At 36.9% G+C, this 22,459-nt stretch overlaps 2 protein-coding genes across 2 annotated transcripts in view; both read right to left on the bottom strand.

Moving 5' to 3' along the window:
- Nucleotides 1-22,459, bottom strand: part of LOC128743360 (homeotic protein female sterile) — a 420,579-nt gene that overhangs the window by 62,733 nt on the left and 335,387 nt on the right. The window lies entirely within an intron of this gene.
- LOC128743364 (RIP-like protein) lies at nucleotides 2,720-3,519 on the bottom strand. Its single transcript, XM_053839920.1, has 2 exons — nucleotides 3,324-3,519; nucleotides 2,720-3,261 (listed from the first exon to the last, which is right to left on the bottom strand). The coding sequence occupies exons 1-2, from the start codon at nucleotides 3,441-3,443 to the stop codon at nucleotides 2,770-2,772; spliced, it is 612 nt and encodes a 203-aa protein (XP_053695895.1). The 5' UTR covers nucleotides 3,444-3,519; the 3' UTR covers nucleotides 2,720-2,769.

The following is a 22,459-nucleotide window of genomic DNA, read 5'->3' as shown; positions in this document are numbered from 1 at the left end:
AAGCAATATGTTATTCGGAGGATTAACCTAATACCACAAACTAATATCGCCTCCACTTTGGTACATATATGTTCTTATATGGCGTGAAATATAACTTTTTCGTTCAGAAATGATTTCGTATACCTCAGTTGCAATCGAGATATACAAACCAAATGGTTTACTGGGCAAGTGATTTGAAAAGAAATCTGTATGCCTCAATGGTTGAAGGCGTTGTATTTATGAACCCCCGTCCACGTATTTTCAAAGCCACCATTGCATTCAATGAAGAATTGAATCTGAATATTTCGCTCTTCTCTTTTAAACATTCACTTAAAACATGGCACTCACAGATTCTTATAAACATATACATATGCCAGAACTGCAGTTACATTAGTCTTTGATCTAATGATCTGATATAGTCCTACGTCACCCTTTCGTACAACCCTTAGGCTGTATACCTTGTAGTTTTTCATTTAGACGTATCTGCAAATGAGAGATTCTCTTCTTGTCTCCTCTCTTCCGCTTTTTACGGCGATATTAATGCATTGAAAAGAAAATTTTCACGAAGAGAATCTCTCATTTGCAGATACGTCGAAATGAAAAAGTACCCGAGAATTACACGGATTAAATTTCTTACAAAAATGATCTTAGAAAGTACTTGATGGACGAATGGGACAAAATTCCCACCGAATACACGACAAAACTCACACAGCTTTCCACACGACTAAACGTAGTTGCAATGAGCAAGGGATACTAGGGACTACTAATTACTAATCCTTGAAATTAAGCCACATCTGACATCTGCGAAATCTAAGCTAATATTTTTTGAAACGGTAGTTTTTTTTACAGTTGACGAAGGGACGATCACAGACAAACAGACATAACACTCGTTTTCCATTCATCGTACCGATAAAACCGTCATTTCAAATTTGGGCTTAGTTGGGAATGTCTCCGTTTTGGTCAAGGTGGCGCTTTTTCACGAAAGAAGGGGAATTCCCCATAAAAAATACTTGCTACTTCGAGGGACACCCATATTGCTATTTGATATTTGGGAATGTCGATCATAGATGGTGCTAGTGTTCAGGCAAAATGTGAGGTACGATAATTTTTGTTGATTTTTCTTCCAAGAGTTATGTCTGTTTGTCTGTGGGACGATAGAAGAAAGTAATAAAAATTTTAGAGTGATAGAGAAAAAAAACGGAAAGGTGTGAGGAGAGGAGAGGGGAGGGGGGGGGGGTGTATTAGAAGCTGCGCTTAACAAGTATAGTCGTTGTGACTACCTTTTGTCCAACGCTGGAAGGTGCATGGCTCGAACCAAGCTATTATCTGAGGTTAGGTCCAGCGCCTCTATGGTTCAAAGGAACATTTGTACCAGCGAGCCACATGCCCTGGCGTATGTTGTGGGTTTGAATCCGGTTATAATCTCAGATTTTCATTACTTTCTACCGTCCCTTTGCTAATTCAAAAAGAACTGTCGTTTCAAAATATATATTAATTTATATGCCTGACCTCATTTCCAGGTCAAGAATAAAACGCAAGGTTGGATATCTAAACTGTTAATTCGAATCCTGTACGAATATGAATTTGAGTGGATTTTTTCATGCGCTAATTTATACATTTTTTTCTGATAAATAAAAACTATTTTTCCGAAACCAAATAACATGCCTTAATACAGTACCGCCCCGCTAATCCGACAAATTTATAGCCGGATTAGCGAATTTTGACTTGATAATCCGACAGTCAAACTGACGTCAGTGTGAGTTTGAAATGTGGTTTTGTTTACATCCATACGTAAACAACTCCGGAAATTTTTGAAAATATTTGTCGTAAGTACGCAATAACTACGTTTTATACGCGGTAATACTCAATTTCGTCAACAAAATACTTTGAAATTCTTAGTAAGTGTCGAAATAAGCGCAAGCATATCAGTCTATTGAGAATAGCAATGAAAATATTATAGCCATGGCAAAAGTGAACGCAGCACCGTGTACCATTTCCATTTAGTTAGAAAGAGTGCCATTCTGACTTTAACGGAGAAGCCAAACGAAGGTAGTGTTCGATTGAAAGAAGTCAAGTACAATACGTTTCAATTCGGAATTTTCCGGATTAGCGAGATCCGGACTATTGAGTCGTCGGATTATTGGGTGTCGGATTAGCGGGGGGATACTGTACATATTAACATTTGACACTAGGCATGCGTTTACCTAAATAACATGTCCCTAAAACTTCTGTTGAACTTTCAAATGTAAAAGGACGAAATCTGCTTGTTGGTGTACGAATTCGAGTATTGTACCACTGTAATTGCTTTTTAATTTACACTAGAAGGCTATCAGATATGAATAATGCAATAATGATCAAGAATTCGGATAATAATAATGAATAATTATTCTGTATTTGTAAAAATTAAAACAGGCTCAGGCATGTTTAGGTATGGTAATAGAAACGGCATGGTTTGCAAATCGATTGAGTTAGAATTTGTTTAACGACCGTTGCTGACTATTCCGATCCGAATTACGATTTATGCCATTCGTTGCTTGATTGTTTTCAGTGATGCTGACTTGCAAGGCCTCCGCTAACTCCGCTGTGTCGCCAACGATGAACCGCAAGGCCACAAAACGCTTTATTTTCAAAACAAAAAAAACAGTTTTTAAACGTCAAAATATTTATTGAACAGACCAAAACTTTTTACAGTACATACAAATTCAAGTATCTTAAATCTTAAACCAAAATAAAGCTAAACAGTTCAACTTAAAACGAAATGCTAAACAATAAAATAACGGAATGCATTGATCACTGGGTCAAATTTTTATAAAAATCACAGCCGGGACAGAAAGCATTCAGCTGTCCGAAGTCGGTCTGTGGTTCAATAAAGAAATGAAGAACTTCTTCACAGCGCATGCCATGTTCGTTCACCGTATTCCAGAGTAAGCTGCAAAAATTGCTCAAGCTGCTTTCATACTTTATCACCGTACCACAGGAACACTGAATTCTGTGTCCATCAATCTGGGTAAGTTGGTTCTTCTGACAAACGGGACAGAACACAATTTCTTGATCGTATTCATCAATCAGGTAGCTCTCGGAACGTTCATACTCTTCCAGCAACCATTCGTTCGTCTCCGCTATCAGCTCCTGGTAGATCAATTCTTGCAGCTCTATATCTTTTTCGATTTCGGAAAGTTCCTCCCGCACAATCCATTCCAACAGTGCCTTCTCTTCTTGTACGATATTGCGCTTTCTCAGCAAGTGTTCATTACGGGCTTCCTTAATTCGCAGGCGACATTTCTGGAATTTTATAGAAGGTATGTTAAGTTGTAATTAGAAACATATACCGTTTATGAACTAACCTCTCTCATAATATCCACTAGCTTTGGGGAACCATATTTGAATCGATGGGCAGCTTTTTTTGAACGTGATTTCTGAGCTGGGCTTGTGTGATATACTGGCGGTGATCTTAACAGTTCCATTATACAATTCACAACAACTCTTTGGAGTAATAAAAATTGCAAAAACTGCAATTATGTAAGCTTTTCACACAAAATAATTTTATATTTAATATACAATAATGATAATTTTCGCGCTTTTTCGTGATGCTTGTATTGATTTTGATTGATTATCAAATCAGCTGAGTTTGACACGTTTGACATTGGCACTGACAGAACCCAGGCATCAGAGTTGGAACCAGGATTTAGCGATAAACTTCGTCTTCGTCAAGTTATTTGACGAAAGCAAGGGGTATAAAACTAAAGATAAATATACTCTGATGGGTGCACGGAATAGATACACAGCAAAATAGTGAAGCACAAATTTACGTGTTTTTCAAGTAGAATCAATATATATAGAATGCCAGTGTCGCTGTTTTACTACGGGACTCATTGTGGTAAACATGATGCTAACAATCTGTATCAAGTCTGTGAATCGGGAACTTCATTGTCAAAGTTGCTCATTGTTATTTATCTGTTCTTTATCTGTGCGCTCGTTGGTGTTGTCATCAGTGCGCTCATCGCTGTGTTTTCATGCCAGTGAAATGTTTTTAAACGTTCTTTTTCTTTTCGTCCGGATGAATTGAATCCCACAACTGCGCCCTTTTGCACCGATTTTTTCAGAAATTTGCAGCAAGTGAAGTTTCCAATCACATTACTTGGCAGCCATATTTGAAATTTTAAACTGGTTGTCAAAGTTTGACAATGAGATTCCTTTTCGATTAATCTCAGGCACACACACATATGCATATATACTGTAAATACATTATCTGAACAAGTGTGATGTTTGCCACGCGCACTGCAGCGACACTGGCATTCTATATATATTGATTATACTGTTTTTCACTCGCTTTTGTGTCAGAAGCTAAATTTTGATAAAAGCAAAAGCTCTGTCCGATTGTGTCGCAAAACTCAGCCTCCCCCCCCCCTCTTTGGACGTCACACAAACTCAAAATAAAAATGAAAAGCGTGTTGAAAGTAAAAAGTGGTTTATAAAAATCAGAAAGGTTGTATTCCAGACACAACAGCGTAGCTGGCGTAGAACTACGTTAGGCGGGTTTTTGCGAAGAAACCTTGACTTGTCTGTCACACCATATCGATATATGTGTGGTGTAAAATATTGCGATTATTATCTAAAATTTTTCTTTCGTAGGTTTAGTTGTGCGCCTAACAGTTGCGCGCAGCTCTGTTCTGGTTGCTCGCAGTCAAAGTATCTCTTTTACACTCACACGAAATCTCGTAAGAAACTGTCAACGCAAGAGTGATGAGAAAAGCAACAATATTTCTCTCTCGCTCATCAGCTGAATGCTAGGGTAGCTTGCTTCGTGTTTGTCCGTTCAAACATGGACAAATTTTTTACAAACGCAATCAGCATATAAATTTTATCATTTTCGGTTAACGTAAGACATTGTAACTGTATTGTTTGTAAGTCTGTACGTAATAGAACAAAACAAATGTTATCTAAGCAAAGAATAAGAGCATAAACATAGAAAACTTACACGTGCTTACACTGTCAATAATACATGATTTACCTTTGCGCACAACTATATGAAGCTGAAAAACGAAATATTTTCTCGGGAAGCACAATAACGTTAAGTAAATAGCGCTTGCTAAGCCCAGTGCAAAAGGCTACAAAAACTTATCGTTTTTCACTAAAACGTATATTTTTTACCGGGGTATAACTGGGGGAAAACAAAAACAAACGTGTAAAATCAATGTAAAATCTAACAACAGCAACAACAAATCGAGCGTCGATGTGTGTGTACGGTAAACGTCAGCAAGCTCAATATTGTCAATTGCAAGGAAAATTGTACCATCCAAAGTGCGATATCGTTAATAAAAGTGCTATTTTGCATTAAATCGTTTCGGTATCTTCGGCGCACTTATTGCTTGGAAGATAACGAAAAAGTGCGCCGAAGATACCGAAACGATTTAATGCAAAATAGCACTTTTATGAGCGATATCGCACTTTGGATGGAACAATTTTCCTTGCAATCGACAAAAATAGCGCCAAATAATTGTATCGTATTTTTGGTATGTATTTTGTGTAATTTGTGATGCCAAAAACAAATATTTTTACCAGTGCCAGAATCGGAGTACAGCCTGAATCTGTTAATTGGGTCACAGTTGTTGGGACAGTTGTTTGAAATTTTTAAACTCAAAAGTTCAATAGAATTTTGGCATTCAAGTTGGAGCATGGCCCAACCAATGAACACCCAATTAACGAACCGTATCTCCCTCACGCACTCAGCTATTAACAAAATTCTCTCGTTAATATCAAACACTGTTCACATACATATGTATTTTGATGATATAAAAAAAATTGTTATGTTAAAATGGCTTGACTGTGCTACAGGTTGAGAAATCCAAATTTTTGCAAGTCGATAATTTTTCAGATCGTTTTATTCATTTTAATGATTGAAGACTACTAAGTAAGATAAAGTTGTTTGCAAAATGTTTTGAACCTTGCTGCCTTATACTGAGTTGACGGTCAAATAAACATTAGCACCACTACGGAAATTAATGCTTGACTATTGAATAGTAAATAGTTGCAGGCAACTAACTGATACAAAGCGGCAATTGAAACATTCAAAACTATTCTCGGATAAAAGATCTTTCACGCAAAAACCAAACAAATATTAGTAACTTCGTAGTCGCGAATGTGGATACAATCTGGCTAAAGCAGTGGTGCTCACGCATAGGCATGGTGCGGGCCAAATCAGATCGCCAATGAATGCTACGGGCCCAATAATCTCTGGCCATTCCAGTGCATAACAAAATGTAAAATATGCGACAACAAAAACCATTTTCTAGTAATCACCCCAAGATGTAAACCGGAAAGCATTCCGATTCACAGCATACAGGAGGCATTACAATTAAACTGAGTGACTACTATGTCGTCATAAAAATTTCTCATAAGTCCACCATTTTTCAAATCAGTCCGCGGGCCGCACGAATCATCTTAAAGGGCCACATGCGGCCCGCGGGCCGCAGCTTGGCCATCACTGGGCTAAAGGAAAGGATTGCTGCTCACTTTTCTGTGAGGTTTCACCTTCAGGACATCAATTTGGACTAGATTCAACGTTTAAAAATGAACACTAGGTTGCAAGGAAGGGGTGGTTTTTTGCTTTAACAAAATTGTTTACTTTCAGGTCATCAAACTGGACAATCAAACAGCAGAATGCCGGCTGTCAACATAACGTCAGCTGTCAGATGACGCCAGTTGTCAGAACGGCTCACTATTGTAGGATCATGTGTTTATAGAATTATAAGTATTGTTTCCATATCAATCGCTATTATAATGTAACCAAGAATAATGACCTCGATACGTGTTACCAATAAAATTTAACTTTTACTCAGGCTAGATAACAGTGGTCTTTTCTATTAATCTACCTAGGTCCAACAGGTTTGTCGCAATCATAAGAAATCTTGTTGGGACGAGAGGACTATATTACTCTTTCTGGCATACTTCCCAAGCACAGATATCAAATTACCTAGGTAACCAATGAGCATTAATATAAGCAGTAAATCAATCGTTTATTAGCATCCCTGGCGTTTTATACTGCAGGTTGCTGTTTACCAGCCTTTTGACTGCATAACCGTTGTAAATTGGCATCCACAATTCTGTTTACATTCTTCTTGTCGGTAACTAGCTGCAAATAAGCATTGTCAGCACTATAAGAGGGCTAGCAGTAAAGTAGCCGCATATTTTACCAAAATAGCATTTAAGCAGCATTTGAGGCAACTTAAATGCTTATTGGCTTGCATTTAAATTGCATTGGAAATGCTTATTGGTTACCTGGGTAGTATAAGTCTAAACGTAGTAAAGATTCTTCGATCTATTGGGAGCAGGGGGTTTTGTTGCTTTTTTCTAAACATAAAGTAATCGAAATCACAGTAAACAGATGGTGTATTTAACTGTCGTCCCTGCCTGTGGAGCAAGGTGAGCACAAAGAAAATGTATGGGATAATTTGACCTTGAAACTGCTCGGTAATTTTTACTAATGAGTGATTGAAAAAGAATGTTACAGCAGAAATCACATAATTACTACATCTTTTATGAGTCGATCGGTATCTAAACCATAAAAATCCATTCATAATTGGGTATTTTAATTTCCCCAAAAAAGTGGATTTTTTCACCTTATTTGATAGCTCGTTTTCTGCATCTAACAGTTCTTTTTTTATTTCAACTAGGTCTATATATATAATGAAAAAATTAATAAAAATCAAAAATAGAATGATTTGCTGTTTGACAGATATCAACCAAGCTGATTGATTGAAATGATGTCAGAAGTTCTCTCCCTCCCTTCTATCTTTCTGATAGAGCTCTTCATTTTGACCGAGCTTTTGACAGCTCCCGTATGAAACCTGTATCGTTCGATGACCATAGTTTATCTATTCACTGTGTTGTCTGAGTTGAACTGAGAAGAAAAGTGGGTTACTTTTCAGCTATCGTCTTATCCAAAAAAAAATTTTTAAATTAAAAAAATGCTATTTTTATTACTTTCACTCGTCAAATTTGAAAAAGTCTTCATGTGACGATACAGTGACATTATATGTTACCATAATATGTGAAAATTTATATACCGCTAAAATACTCAATTGGCAGAACTATCAGCGTTCAAAATCTTTCATTCTTTCGTGACGCTGGGTTGAATCCAAATTTTGGATTGACACCCTGCGGCAAGACGTAATTCTATGTCAAAAAATATAGAAAATAACAATTAAAAAAAAATAACTGCGAACAAGGGCTCTGACAACATTCAATTGCAAATTGTTACAAATCAATGAAGAAATGAAACTTTGGTTTTAATTGAAGTAGCACGGCTCCGCTTCAAAACAAGCTTCAATCTGCGTGGGCGAAGCAGGTTTCACTATATTGTGACGATAGCTTTAACATAGAAACACCAAAGATAACAAAACTAATTGAAAAGACTAGTGAATATACAAATATCAAAATAGCACATTATAACAACTACACAATCGACTGGATTTACCGTACCACAAAAGGAAAACAGGATAAATTACAAAAACACAATATAATATACGGCATTAACTGCCAAGAGTGTAAAGCTATGTACGTTGGACTCACAACCAACAGACTAAAAACGAGATTATCTGGACACAAATTAGATACAAACAAATTAGACAAAATAACACAGATACAGGATCAAACCACAAGAGAAATACAACTAGCACAAGTGAAGGAAAAAACAGCGATGATTACACACTGCGGAAACACCAACCACCGATTCAATCTAGAACAAGCAACAATACTAGATCAAAGCAACAAACCAACACGACTACCCATATTGGAAGTTTGCCACATCATGACGACAGATAACATCAACAAACGCACCGACACGGAAGAAATAAATATATGTTACACAGCAATACTGAACACACTAAAACACAAAAATTATAAACCTCTCACACAGACAAACACAAATTAGCACGTACATAAATGATTAACGCTAGACACAAACAGAATAAAAACAGCGAATAGGCAATACAATAGGAAAAATCAAACCAAGAGTTAAAATATCGTGATCAAAAACAGCTACAAATGAGTGAACTTGTGACACAATTAACATATTTTAGACATTATAGACAAACTAGTGAGTTTACATAATATCAATTACTACAATATTCATGACTATATAATATTTACCAGACCATTATACATCCAAACTCAAAGACAGACAACACTATAGGCTAAATGTTACTAGACAAAGACGGTTTAAACTTTGTAAGTCATATCACAAACTACAAGATAGATCACAAATAACTAATTAAAGACATATTGTAGAAACCCTGAAGAAGATCTAAACTAAAGATCGAAACGTTGGCGTAAATAAAACAAATCGTCCACTGAATTTAAAGACTGAACAGCCAATTCTCCAACCTATTATCATCACAGTCGAAAAACTCCCAGTAAACTTTAAGGCTGATACAGATTACACGTCATAATTTCTTGCCGTTCCGTTGTTGTTGACGGTTGATAACGGTTAATTTGAACCGGTTTTTTTAGGTGGACCAATCAGATGGCAAGGCAGTTTGACAGTCGGTCATAGATGTTCGTCGAGTGTGTTTGACAGAACATGTCTATGCTGGAGCCATCTGTGAAATTTTTTAGCTTTTCCAATGATCCATTATATTTCTAATAAATTTACCATAAGTTTCCATGTTCACAACCTGAAAAAAAAATTTACAATAAATTTTGTAGTAGAATCAACACACAAACTTCTACAACAGTTTTTATTGTGGACATTGGAATTCATTGTAAAAGTGAAGTGGACATTATAGCAAATTCATTGTAAAAGCTCAGAAATTCAATTATTTTGTATTTTTTTTTCTTATTTTAAGCAATAGAACTGGTCATATTTCATTACAAATTTACTGCCTTTTTAAATTATATTTTGTTTTTTCGCTTAAAAAAATTACCGATAATTTTCACTGTAAATGAAAAGTTTTGTTCGCGAAAAAATAGATATTTTCATTGTTAAGATACTTAGAATCTCTCAAAACCATGAAAGCTTTGGTGGATTACAATAAGTTTGATGGGGGTCAATCTCGGCGTAGTGGTTAGCATTCACGCCTCTCACGCCGAAGACCCGGGTTCAAATCCCGGCCCATCAGAAGTCACGAATGACACAAGCTGTTAAAGTTTGTGGTTAAGGTGACTATAATCTAACAAAAAAAAAATCAGAGGGGTTGTGTACAAGACACGACCGCATATATAGGTGACGCAGGACTACGTAAGTCTCTTTGTAGTGATGGCAGCATGTATTCATGCTTGCAATCATTCGATTCTTCATGTATACATGCTATATGCAACATATATACATGCTACATGCGTTGTAAAAACATTTATCAAAGTAGTAATATTTCATACGTTCAATTCTGAAAAGATTGCGCATTTGAAAACAATTTAACAAAATCAAGAACACAAACTATTACTTTCCTGCTACCTTACTGAAATTAAAGATTGTTTTTATTATCCATGGTTTCCCACGTTGAAAGGATTTTACCAATTCAATCCTATTTTATCAACAGCACATATTTTCACTACACTTCTAATGAAACGGCAAGCATGCGTATTCATACAGAGTCGTATTATACCGAACACTACAGCTGTAGCACATTTTTCCAACACAGATATCAAATTCGTCGAGGTTTAATCGTCACGCAGTAAAGAATTTGCGATCTGTTAGGACAACCAACTTGTGTCATTTTTTCTGGCAAACTTCCCTAACACAGACATCAGATTGGACTAGGTTTAATCGCGTTCGTAAGAAATCTGTTGGCACGAGGGGGCTTTGTCACTCTCTCTGGTGTACTTCCCAAGCAAGGACATCAAAATGGTCTAGGTTGAACCACGGTGTTAAAAAATATTGTTGAAATGAAGAGACTTTGTCACTTGTTTTGGCTTACTTCCCAAGCACAGATATCAAATTGGTATAGGTTTAGATCATTGTAAAGAATCTTCCAACCAATCACAAAGCGAGAATTCTGGTAACACATAGGTTCATTATTTTCAATTTTTCAATAGTTCAACATCAAGAATCCATACTTTTCTTCATTTGGGTCAATTCTTAGAAGATTTTCCAATCGATTGGTGTAAGAATATTGAAAATCGATCGGAAAACCGCAGAGCTATTAGCGCTCAAAACCTTTCATTTTTCGTGACGCTTGCATTTTTTGATTTTTTGGAATGACACCCTATCTCAAAACTTGCCGTAAGACGTAGTCCTACGTCAAAAAAAGGTTTGATGGTTTGGTTATCTTTTCTTACAATAAGTTTTATTGTTTTTACTGTACTTTGTATCCTACTGCTACAATAACTTTTATCTTGGTGCTATGGTTATTTTTTCGGGAATAAAAACTGTTGTAGATGATTTGTTTCTCCTTGAGAGATATTCGCGAAAAGCAAAAAATCTTACGTCAAATGCAGCCAGTTATCGTTGGTCGCAAATGGAAAAGTAATGCTAATAGAGATCTTCCGTCAGTTCATACCCCTCGTTTTCTTATTTTTTCTCGAAAGTATTGTCAATTGCAAGGAAAATTGTACCATCCAAAGTGCGATATTGCTCATAAAAGTGCTATTTTACATTAAATCGCTTCGGTATCTTCGGCGCACTTTTTCGTTATCTTCCAAGCAATAAGTGCGCCGAAGAGACCGAAACGATTTAAGCTAAAATAACACTTTAATGAGCGACTGCGCACGTATTGATTGGACAATTTTCCTTGCAATTGACAATACTCCCAATACGAGTGACAATGCTGCAAAAATATATTTTTTTCGTTGATTGTAGAATTTACTACGATTTTTTAAACAATGCAAATTGCAAGAATGTTGAATTTCTTTTCACCAAATCACGAATGTTGAGTTTTAAAAAATTCGTTTCGTTTGCACTGTTTATCAAAATTATCAGATTTTCTGGCAGTAGGGTAACCAACGTATTTTGGACCCCCTGAACAGCTGTACATAATTTGGACACTTACAGCAAAATCAAATGGAAGTGTCCAAATTATGTACAGCTGCTGAAGAGGTCCAAAATAGGTTGGTTACCCTATTGCACAACAAATTTTGACATATGTGTATCAGCGGTTGAGTGAAAAGGATAAAACGAATAAAAAGCTGTAATGATTATTGCTGATTGCAATAAAAAAAAATTGCTGATTGCTTGAAAAATTTTACATTCGAAAGTGCGCATTCGCTTATAAAAGTGCTATTTTAGATTGAATCGCTTCAGTATCTTCGGCGAACTTTTTCGTTATATTCCAAACAATAAGTGTGCCGAAGACACTGACGCGATTCAAGCCAAAATAGCGGTTTTATAAGCGATTGTGCACTCTTGAATGTAAAATTTTTCTTGCAATCAGCAATACCTTCTTTTTCGTTTCGTGTGTTGCTTGCCACAAGAGTAAAGAGTGGCATAAATGGTTTCGAAGCGGTGAAAGTAGAGGCCCCTGGTACAAAAAGTCATGTAATACATCCGAGAAGTGACGGGTTGAAATATGCGTATTTTAGTTTTTCATTTTTACAGTAGAGGCTTTATTAAAGAAAGTTTTATATGGGTATCATTTCTAAGAGTCAAAACCGAACATATAGTGGAAAAAAAATTGACGGAAAACCTATATTCTTTAAATTTGAAAATTAATAAATTAATAACTTTCACGAGGCGCATGAAACCGCATTCCACTGCGATGTCGAATTTTCGGAGTTCTAGCTAGGTGCTTTAGCTATCTGCCTAGTTAGCTTCGAGATACGACGCTCCTGGTCTAACAAGTCAGTCGTCGTAAGTTGGAATCTCGGTTGGACGGTAGATAGAGTCAGAAGGATCGTTGCACTAGCCCCGTAATTATCCTGCACTCGAGCAGCCGGCTGCGAAGTCTGTCGATAAAAAATAAGGGTCAAGTCTTTGAAGACGTTTAAGCTCGAGGGTTTGTTTTTAGATACTATAGCAGCACCCTATATAGCCATCGACGAGTCTCCTCAGCGATCTGTGATTCCAGATACCTACCAAGCCAACATTCCATGTTCTATTGACTTTATTCTATTCACTATGACTATTTGCTTCTGTTGTTTTGTTTCTGTGTAAACGTAAAACAGCGTTATTACAAAAACCTAACTGTTGTTTTGAATACAAATTGTATTTTGCACACTTAAATAGCGAAATCAAACCGTCTGGCTCCCATTCAGTTCCCATTTGCTACTTTTTTCGAGTTGCATACTGTTGGCTTTACATGGTAATGAATCACAGCCGTGTACTAAAACGAAAACGAAAACGACTGTAGTGTCGGTCAATCGTTCTAATCTAATTATGACCTGAACTGAAGATCATGCACACCGTACACGACGGAAAATATGAATTGCAGGTATTTAGTTCCTGGGCACGTGTCTTCAATGAAGGCTGCTCGACCATAACACTGTTAATCTGACAGCAATCCATCGGGTGCGGTCGTTCAAACGGAATTAGCTACATACCCTAAACAGTTTTCACGTGTGAAATGGTAGGCCGATTGCGATTACCATCGGATTAGAAACAATAGCTTGTGATTATCATTCGACTGTCAGATTGACCGATTGTGAACGGCGTGCGCGTACAGTAGAGAAGAGGACGGTACAGTGCAGTGCAGTGCAGTGGTGCGGCAATGACCATGAATGGAGGGGAAGGTGTTGTGCGAATTTAACATCGATGAGCTGATGAGAAATGTCTTCGACATCTGAGATATTTACCACCAAGTATTGGTCATAACAAGTTGATTATGGTGATTCCGTGGTCGTTATTTTTTTCATACCCTTTTGAAGCTTTTCTTATTCGTATCACGACTAAAATAAGTTGTGATTCGTATTACTATTACCGATCAATCAACTATTGCTCTACGGTTTTGGAGGCGTGAAATTCTAAGCGACAGATTTTTTTTATTACGGTTTGCAAATATAATGAGCCAGAGGGACACCCAACATATGAGTAACGGTCGGGATTGGTTCAGGTGAATTGGATAAAATAAATAAGTATCCGGTTTCGAAAACAACACTAACAAAACAACTGCAACAACCTTTATTGATTGCACGTTCGTCGTTGTCTGTTATTGCACATAAATTTGTCTTGAACGTAGATACTAATTATTAATTCTTCCCAGTTTTGGTACATTTCCATCCCCGTATCATGAATAAATTGTTTTGAAACAAAATAGTAATTTATGAGGAGCTATCGTTGTGCTTGAGACTCGCGTGATTGTAACAGCGAAACTCTTCCGCCGGTATTATAAACCACAACGGACAAAAACTGGTAACAATTTACTTTCGATGCGGAAGTGCTCAAATTTTCCAGTAACAATGAATCGAAAAAGGACGCAACAGTGTTACTCGCATAGTTTGACATAGCCAATCCAACAGCGGCGGTTGGGTGGACGTTCCTTTATGATGTTGCTACAAACAGAAGGTTCAAGGTCTCGACTATCACTATGGCACTTCAATCAGGCTGCACTGTACGAAAATAGAGACGATGGAAACGCCATATGCTTACATATTATGCAAGAGGATTAATGGTGTCCCACTGGTGTTTTATCGGCAGGCGTTCAGAATTAAATGCGCTCACGTGAATATATGTGAAAACAAAAACTGGTGATTGCACGGTTTTGTGAACAGAATATTGGTGATGTTTATGGAGCTTTATGCTCATGCAAGGTCGTTAGCTTTCAACCAGAGAGAATAGGCATTCAACCAAAAGGTTTTAACTTGTGTAAAACATAGTGCTAAATCTAGTTAAGATTTGATGATTTAAAAAGCTAATGGGCATAATGGTTGATTTGAGACTTTTTGAACTAGTTATATACAACTCTTCCTTCATCGGAATATTAAGCTGTTATTCACAAGTTTTACATAACGTACCTGGTAACTCCATTGCACCGAATTTCAATGGAGGTAAAAAAATTGTTCTACAAATACTGTGTGTTTGTTCTATTTTATGAGAATGAGAATCCCATGTCAACACAATTCAATCCCGTATGTAATCATGCAGTGCCATTAATGGCATATGGTATCATATTCGATACCCCATATGTTATCTATATATGCAGTGAAGCATAAATTTCAGATTGTACATGGTGGTTGTACTTAATATGTAAACTCGGCCATAATAGCCCAAATGAAACTTATTCAATTAATGGCGAATTAGCCCTGCAGTTATGGTTTTGTTGACCTTCGCTTTGCCACGAAGCATTACTAATTACGTATTTAAAAATATCATTGTTGAAATTCAGTTGTCGACTAAGCAGCTAATTTATTTCCCACCCGGGTACTGGAATATAGTAATTACACTTGTAAAAAAATCTAACAAAAATAAACGGTTCAATTTCCAACTGATTTATTATTGTCGAAGGGCACCGTTTCGTGCTGCAGGAAACGGTAGTCGGTATTCGAAAAGGGGTGTATTTATTTGCGCAAGCTTGCTTATACTGATTTTCGCGATTAATGTTTGCACAGGCAACCGGCTTTAATTTCTGCTCAAGCATAGGAACCATTTCGGTTCCGTCTGTTGCTTCACTCCCAGTGCAGTGATGAATTTTCTATTGGAGTGGCCAATCGCGCAAAAAGTGGATACACTGACGATCCATTAGAGGGAAGCTTTATTGCTTTTAAATGTTATCCGATTGAGATAAACATAGTAGCGAGCGGGAAAAATGCGATTAATGCAAAATCAGTGCTTTATTTTACATTGATATAGAATTGCATTTTAAAACTCTCTAGACGAATAGATTAACTTGATTGGCATTCGGCGTGAATGAGAAAAAAAAAACGGAAAACTTATTCAGCTTAAGGGTTTGCAATATGCGTGATGATTCGTTATTTAACGTTTCTCTTCATTTTTTTATTGCTGAATTGGAATCTGCATTCGAAATTGTGTAAATAAAAATGAATATATTTACACAAACCGTAGCGCGCCGTGGAAAGTTTGTGATAAGTCAACAAAAGAGTACGTAACAACAAAGCTACGGTTAGGGACTACGGTTTGACTGTTTTTGTATCATAAATATATGGTTTCATTTTTTATTGTGGGTAGTGGCAGAGTGGCAATTTGCAATTTGTAAGTTTCATTTATGAAATACTGAGCCGTCCAGTTACCTTCGAGGCACGATGCTGGTCTAACAAGCCAGTTGTCGTGTATTCGAATCTCGGATGGGAGGTGCTGCAAGAGTCAAGTAGGATCGTAGCGCTAACCTCGTCATTGTCCTGTACTCTAATAACCGGCTGCGAAGACTGTCGATAAAGAAGGGTCAAGTCTTAAAGACCAGTTTATAACCAGCGCAAAACGGATGCGACAACGGACACCAAGATCATGCGCTAAGTCAAGAAGAACCGGAAGGTAACTGTCCCCGAGATATCTGAACGGATGGATCCAAATTTGAGATGTTTAACCGAAAGCGGCGGATTCGTATGGGGCGCAGATCAGGCGATGAGCTTCAGGAGCGCTACATCCAGGACACGGTGAGGCATAGAGGAGGAAACGTGATGGTCTAGAGATGTTATTCGTAGATTAAGAAACGTCATGAAAATCGACGGAATAATGACGGCGGAATCTTACATCAACATCCTGCCGAAAAATTTGAAGGTTGAAAAATGACCCGAGGCTTACTGTCGAGAAGTTTTTCTTTCGGTTTTGTAGGATATAATCACTGGAATGGCGTCCACAAGACCCGCATATGCACCCGTCGTGAATTTGTGGGCGATTCTCGATGGCAGGGCTTACAAAACTGGTGTTATTGATCAAAATAACTATTTTGAAGCCCTGAAGTGCGACTAGGAAGAGCTAGATCCACACTATGCAAGATGATTGATCCACAGCACCTAAAGAACCTGCTCGAGAGTATACCGAAGCACCTGCTGCAATTCTTTTTCTTTAAGAGGAAATGAACAGTCATTAACTTTTCGTCGGAAAGCCCCATTTCGGAAGCAGGTTTTGACGTTAAAACAGGGGTTCAATTTTTAGAAATGTATTCACTGCGTTCCTCTTGCCAAGCCGAACACAGAGAATATATTTTTATGAAAAGAATATTTTGTTTCAAACAAAAAACCTACTTTTCAAATTTACAGAATCAATTACGACTCATTTATCCTTAATTTAACTTTTTGAGGAGGTCAGTCCCGGCGTAGTGGTTAGCATTCACGCCTCTCACGCCGAGGACCCGGGTTCAAATCCCAACCCCGCAGAAGTCACGAATCACATAAGCTGTTAAAGTGACTATAATCTAACAAAAAAAAACTTTTTGGAGCCAAAATGAAGTGAGCACTTTTTTGTCACTGTTTTCGTTTCAATAAAAAGTTGTTTTTTTTAAGTAAGTCTCTTTTCCTTCAGTGAAACTTTAAAAAAGGAAAAAGTAAGATAAGACATACCTTGGTAGTACGTACTTTCATTAGCACGTACCCTCGATAATATGTACATTTTGCCTCAATAGTACGTATGCTCCATAATAGGTACATTTTGCTTCGACAGCAGGGTACGGGGGGGTATTTCCAGCTAAATTCGGCATACATTACCTTTTATTTGCTGCGCTATAAATCAATGTTCATTCACTAGCAATTTGCAGCATTTTGCTTTTAATTTTAGCATATGGTGCTCTATTTACACTACTACTAATGTGTGAGCCAGTTGCGCCTGAAACTCTTCTATCGTGTATTTGAGTGACAACCACTTGCTTCTGGTGCTAGCGTATATGAACGATTCAATGATACACTAGCGCCAGCAGCAAGCTGTTATCACTACAAAAGTAGTTATCTTCAATGAGTCAACATGTAGGTAACACCGACACGTTATCTATCGGTCTCTCTTTTGATCTGTTTTTGAAAAGCAGTAATCCCTGCGCAGGCTTTTTCGGCCTGCCGGATTTAAACAACACAGACACCACCATAGGGCCCAATTTAGCCGCAGTGACGTCATCATTTCTCGCGACTATAACTCAAATTCAGTAGCGTTTCATTTAGACCAAAATACACGCAGATATTCAGTAAATATTATTCTATCAACTGGTATAAAAATCTTTTCTCGAACGAATATAGTTTCAACGTAATTCCTGAATATTGTTCAGTCTACCGCTTAATGGGCTGAAAATACCCTCCCGTACCCTACTTACATTTTCCAGCAATACTTTACTTGTTTTATTCCATGCTAAACTATTGTTTATAAAAAAGAAAAATTGAAGAAAAAAAACTGCTATACTTAATCAATACCACTAAAATATAAATTTATTCAATAGTGTATACAAATTTGCAAATTTCATGCAATATTAAGCATACTAGAACAATGCTCCAAAACCTAAAGTTGTGATTCGATAGTACGTACATTGCCATGATACGTACGCTAAACGAAGCAAAGGTGTACTATCGAGGTATACCTCTATCAAAAAAGACAAAAAATGTCGAGGTGAGCACTTTAATTTGCCTATCAGTGTATTTTTATTACTGAATAATCAACATTAGGTAAAAAAACTTGAGAGCAATTTAGTGAACCGAGATCCCAAATATACAAACTCATCAACCACTTACAGTTCATCTCCGTAAATATTCACTGTCAGTGGAAGGCATTGGTTTTTGTAGGTGGGGCAAACCAGGTGGTTTCTCCTCCTCCCCTTGAAATTATACAGTGAAGTGCCGTTGCGTGGTTCTTGATCATTTTTGTAGAGTTCTGCAAGGAGTCGATCCTTATCGGCTGCTCTATTATTCTTCAGCTGACCGATTTTTTGCCTCTACGAGATCGAAAGCTGGAGGAATGCTGTAATCGTAATGGAGAACTATGGAGAATATTATTTTAAAGAAAATTTGGTGCGCTCAAATGCACCCACTTGCGCTCAGTCGACTGTAGTGACTTATAGAAGCAAATTTGATAAAAGTTATGTATGAAACATTTGTAGAACTGAATGCATTCTACAATCTTTCTGAATTGAGTACTCCATTACTTTTGTATTTACGTGGTAACAGTATTGCAACTTTATCCTTAGCTCAAACAAACGTTCTATTTATATAACAAGGCTTAAAGGCCGTCTTTATTATAAATGGAAAAAATAATGCACTACTCTATTCAACAAAATTGTAGACTATATTCAGCTCAACAAATCCTTCTTACATATCTTTTACAGATTTTGCTTCTGTGAGGCACAGCAGTTGAATTTGCGTAAGTGAACGTTCCTGAGTACATTAACCCAGTGTTGAAGGGCAAAAAAAGAGTAAAGATAAAAATTTCAGTCCAGTAGTATTTTTCCTATATTTATTAAGTAATTTTTTTTCTGAAATAACAGAAAAAAATCTTATATAGGTTTTTTAATATGAATCTGTGATAATAATTTTTCCATCTAATTTGTGACTTTTCCATATAAGAAGCATAATTTGCAAAAAATCTGTACGTGATGGACAAAAACGGAAATCAATTTTGGATTCAGCACCCCAATAAACATATGATTCACCTAAAATATTTTATGCGTCTGAATTTTTTTTTATTTTTGCACACCTGTGTTGTTGAAGATAGCTAGTTTCAGTGACAACTACTTGCTTCTGGTGCTAGTGGACAATTTAATGTATAGGGGAGTGTCGTCGTGGTTGGGCCACGTTTTGGAATTCGCCCACTACTTTCGTTTCAAAAGGAATTTTGGAAATCTAAATACAGCGTTGTAAAGGTCTAAGAATAAGATATATTTCCGGAAAGTTTTGAACTGATTGCTTGAAAAATAAAAAAGTTGTAGGCGTTTACGTGAAGACAAAAAATAGTCGGGGCATGTTGTACAGGTTGGGCCACCGCAGAAAATCTAAGACATACGTATTGAAATTCTATATAGAGACATAAAAATAATGAATTCCGTGAACAGCGACTCATATAGGTACAAATACTCTATTTTTAGTTGCATTTTTGCGAAATTTTGGCGATCTTGTAAAATCAATATTGCTACAATTGCCTTTTCCGAAGTGTACACGACTACAATGAAAAAAACAACAAAAATCTAGGTTTTTATTGTATTAATTTTACTTTATTTCATCACATTTTACATAACTGACATTCTCTAGCAATTATTGCGCTTCTGCGCTTAAAATTATGGTGGCCCAACCATGGCTTCTCAAGTGGCCCGACCTTTACAAATAGCGCTTTTCTAGTACATATTTCACCTTAGCCTTCCCTGGAGGGGAACTGGAGGGGATTTTTCTACAGCCTTCGTGTGCAGCACAACACATTTCATACATTTTCAAAATTTATCTCGATAATTGCATTTCATGAATCATTTCTTGAAGAAAAGTTGATTGCGCCTGGAAAAGATAAGATTTCTGTAAGATTTAGTCACTGAATTCAGTACGGGTGTTTTGAATACACGATTGAAACTCACAATATTGTGAAAAGTTAGCTATCACAGTAAGAAGTTATACAATGGTTGTATCATAGATATCATGAGTTACTAAAACTGTAAAATCGTGATGGCCCGACCATAACAGTGGCCCGACGATAACGACAATACCCTATATTACCGCCAGAAGCAAAGTATTGCCACTGCAAAACTGGCTATTGCATTACTTTTTGTTTTCTTATTCATCTTACGCCCTCGATTCTACACGCGGGTGGGAGTGACAGTCTTCACGAGTTATCGGTATCAGTTGCTCAGGCTGCAATGACGTGCGAGTGCGACGACGGCGGCTGTTAGCTAAATACACACTTGCAAAAGTCGTTGTAGTGCATGAATAAACAAAAGCGGGAGTTCGAAAGGAATGCTTATGCCGGCGTGTTAATTAGAACGAGTACACGTGTGTGAGAAAATTAGCCCACACAAGTGCGGGTTTCACTACACTGGTCACAGCCAACCGCCATGTCTTTAGAATAATTATCGGTTTCTTGAAACCCATTATTAGAATGATAAACCTTCAAAAAAGTTCGGTTCATATTTCCTGTTACTTCAGAAACTTCGTCCTCATACCTTGCTACTTCATCGAAGATGAATCTGCTGATTGCGGATTCTGAACCTATTCGAAAATCTCTCCCGAAAAGTTTCAAAATAATTTAATATCATCAATGCCACTTTCCCACCACGTTTATCTGAGTGTTTTGATTGTTGTGTTTTGTTGTGAATATATTTTCATCAGGAGGAGGTGGAGCGCAAACGGAGAGCGAAGAATGGCATAGGCGTATGAACCATGCATTGCAGGTACTACTTGGAATGATTCTCAAAGTACAATCATCGAAAGTTGGGAGAGTACGTTGGGTCGGTCACGTCGCAAGAATACCGGATGACCGTGCAGTGAATCTATTCTTCTAGACCTTCATCGGCCTTAAACGCCCCATACACGTACGCATATGTTGGGTTGGTAGAGAGACCCAACTTCCCAAGCAGCACCATTTGTTGTATGAAGGGTTACGCAACTATAATTGAAACATTCAAGTATGGTAAAAGTTCGCATCAGTTACCTTTATCGAACTGTTATGTGATTGAAAAAGCGCAAGAGGTGGAGCCTATATGCAACCAATTGTTACACAGATGTTTTATGAAACATCAATGCGCAAACAAAAACTAAAATACTTCCTTCTCTTTTTTTCTCGCACAAAAACCAATGCGCGTTATCTACATACAAGCAAGTGTTCGCGACTACGATACTAAAAGAGATTTTAAGCCTGTTCGCACTCACACGAAATCCTATATGTCGCATTATCAAAGCTTGCGACTACGATACTAAAAGAGATTTTAAGTCTGTTCACACTCACACGAAATCCTATATGTCGCGTTGTCAAAACTTGCGTGAAAACAAAAACAAAAATACTTTCTTCTCTTTTTTCCTCGGACAAAAACCAAACAATTATGAGCAACTTTGTAATCGCGAATTATGTTTAGCGGGAAGCAAATTTCCTCTCTGGTCTCCAAGACGAAAATTATTGACATTAATATGCTTAATGCGAAACAAAACTTTAGTTTTTTGGGGCTATTATGAGCTAATCTTCATGCCATTCAAAATTTATCGTGTAAAATATAATTTTGCTTTGTATTATTTGATGCGCCTCGTGAAAGTTATTAATTCGTTAATTTTCAAGTTTAAAGAATTAAACCAGCCAGATTAAGAATTCGTTTACGATGAAAAAAAGCGGTGTAAAATCGAACTAGATACTGTAATCAAATAATATTTTAGTAAATGTCATGGATTCCTGATGAATGTTCGTGTAATTTTATTGTTAAAATAAAAACATTTCTTCGTTGAAAATATGTTTTCATAAAAATATGGCGGAATATGATGTTACATTGATTGTATTTGTTTGGTTACATTTTATTTAAAAATTTGTCGTAATCAACATGATGCAACATCATGTGACATTATTGTTTAGCAATGACATTATAATAACACGATGTTGCGATGAAGTTTCATGTTACTAGATATAGACTAATATATTTGTGACAGCCAGTATAAGTATTGGATAACCTGAATCTAACGTATTAATAACATGAAGTTGCTTATTTGTTGCGTGTTTCAATAC

The sequence above is a fragment of the Sabethes cyaneus genome, chromosome 3 (genome assembly GCF_943734655.1).
Source record: "Sabethes cyaneus chromosome 3, idSabCyanKW18_F2, whole genome shotgun sequence".
Lineage (NCBI taxonomy): Eukaryota > Metazoa > Arthropoda > Insecta > Diptera > Culicidae > Sabethes > Sabethes cyaneus.
The sequence above is the reverse complement of the archived record's forward strand: the minus strand, read 5'-3'. Positions and strand labels throughout refer to the sequence as shown.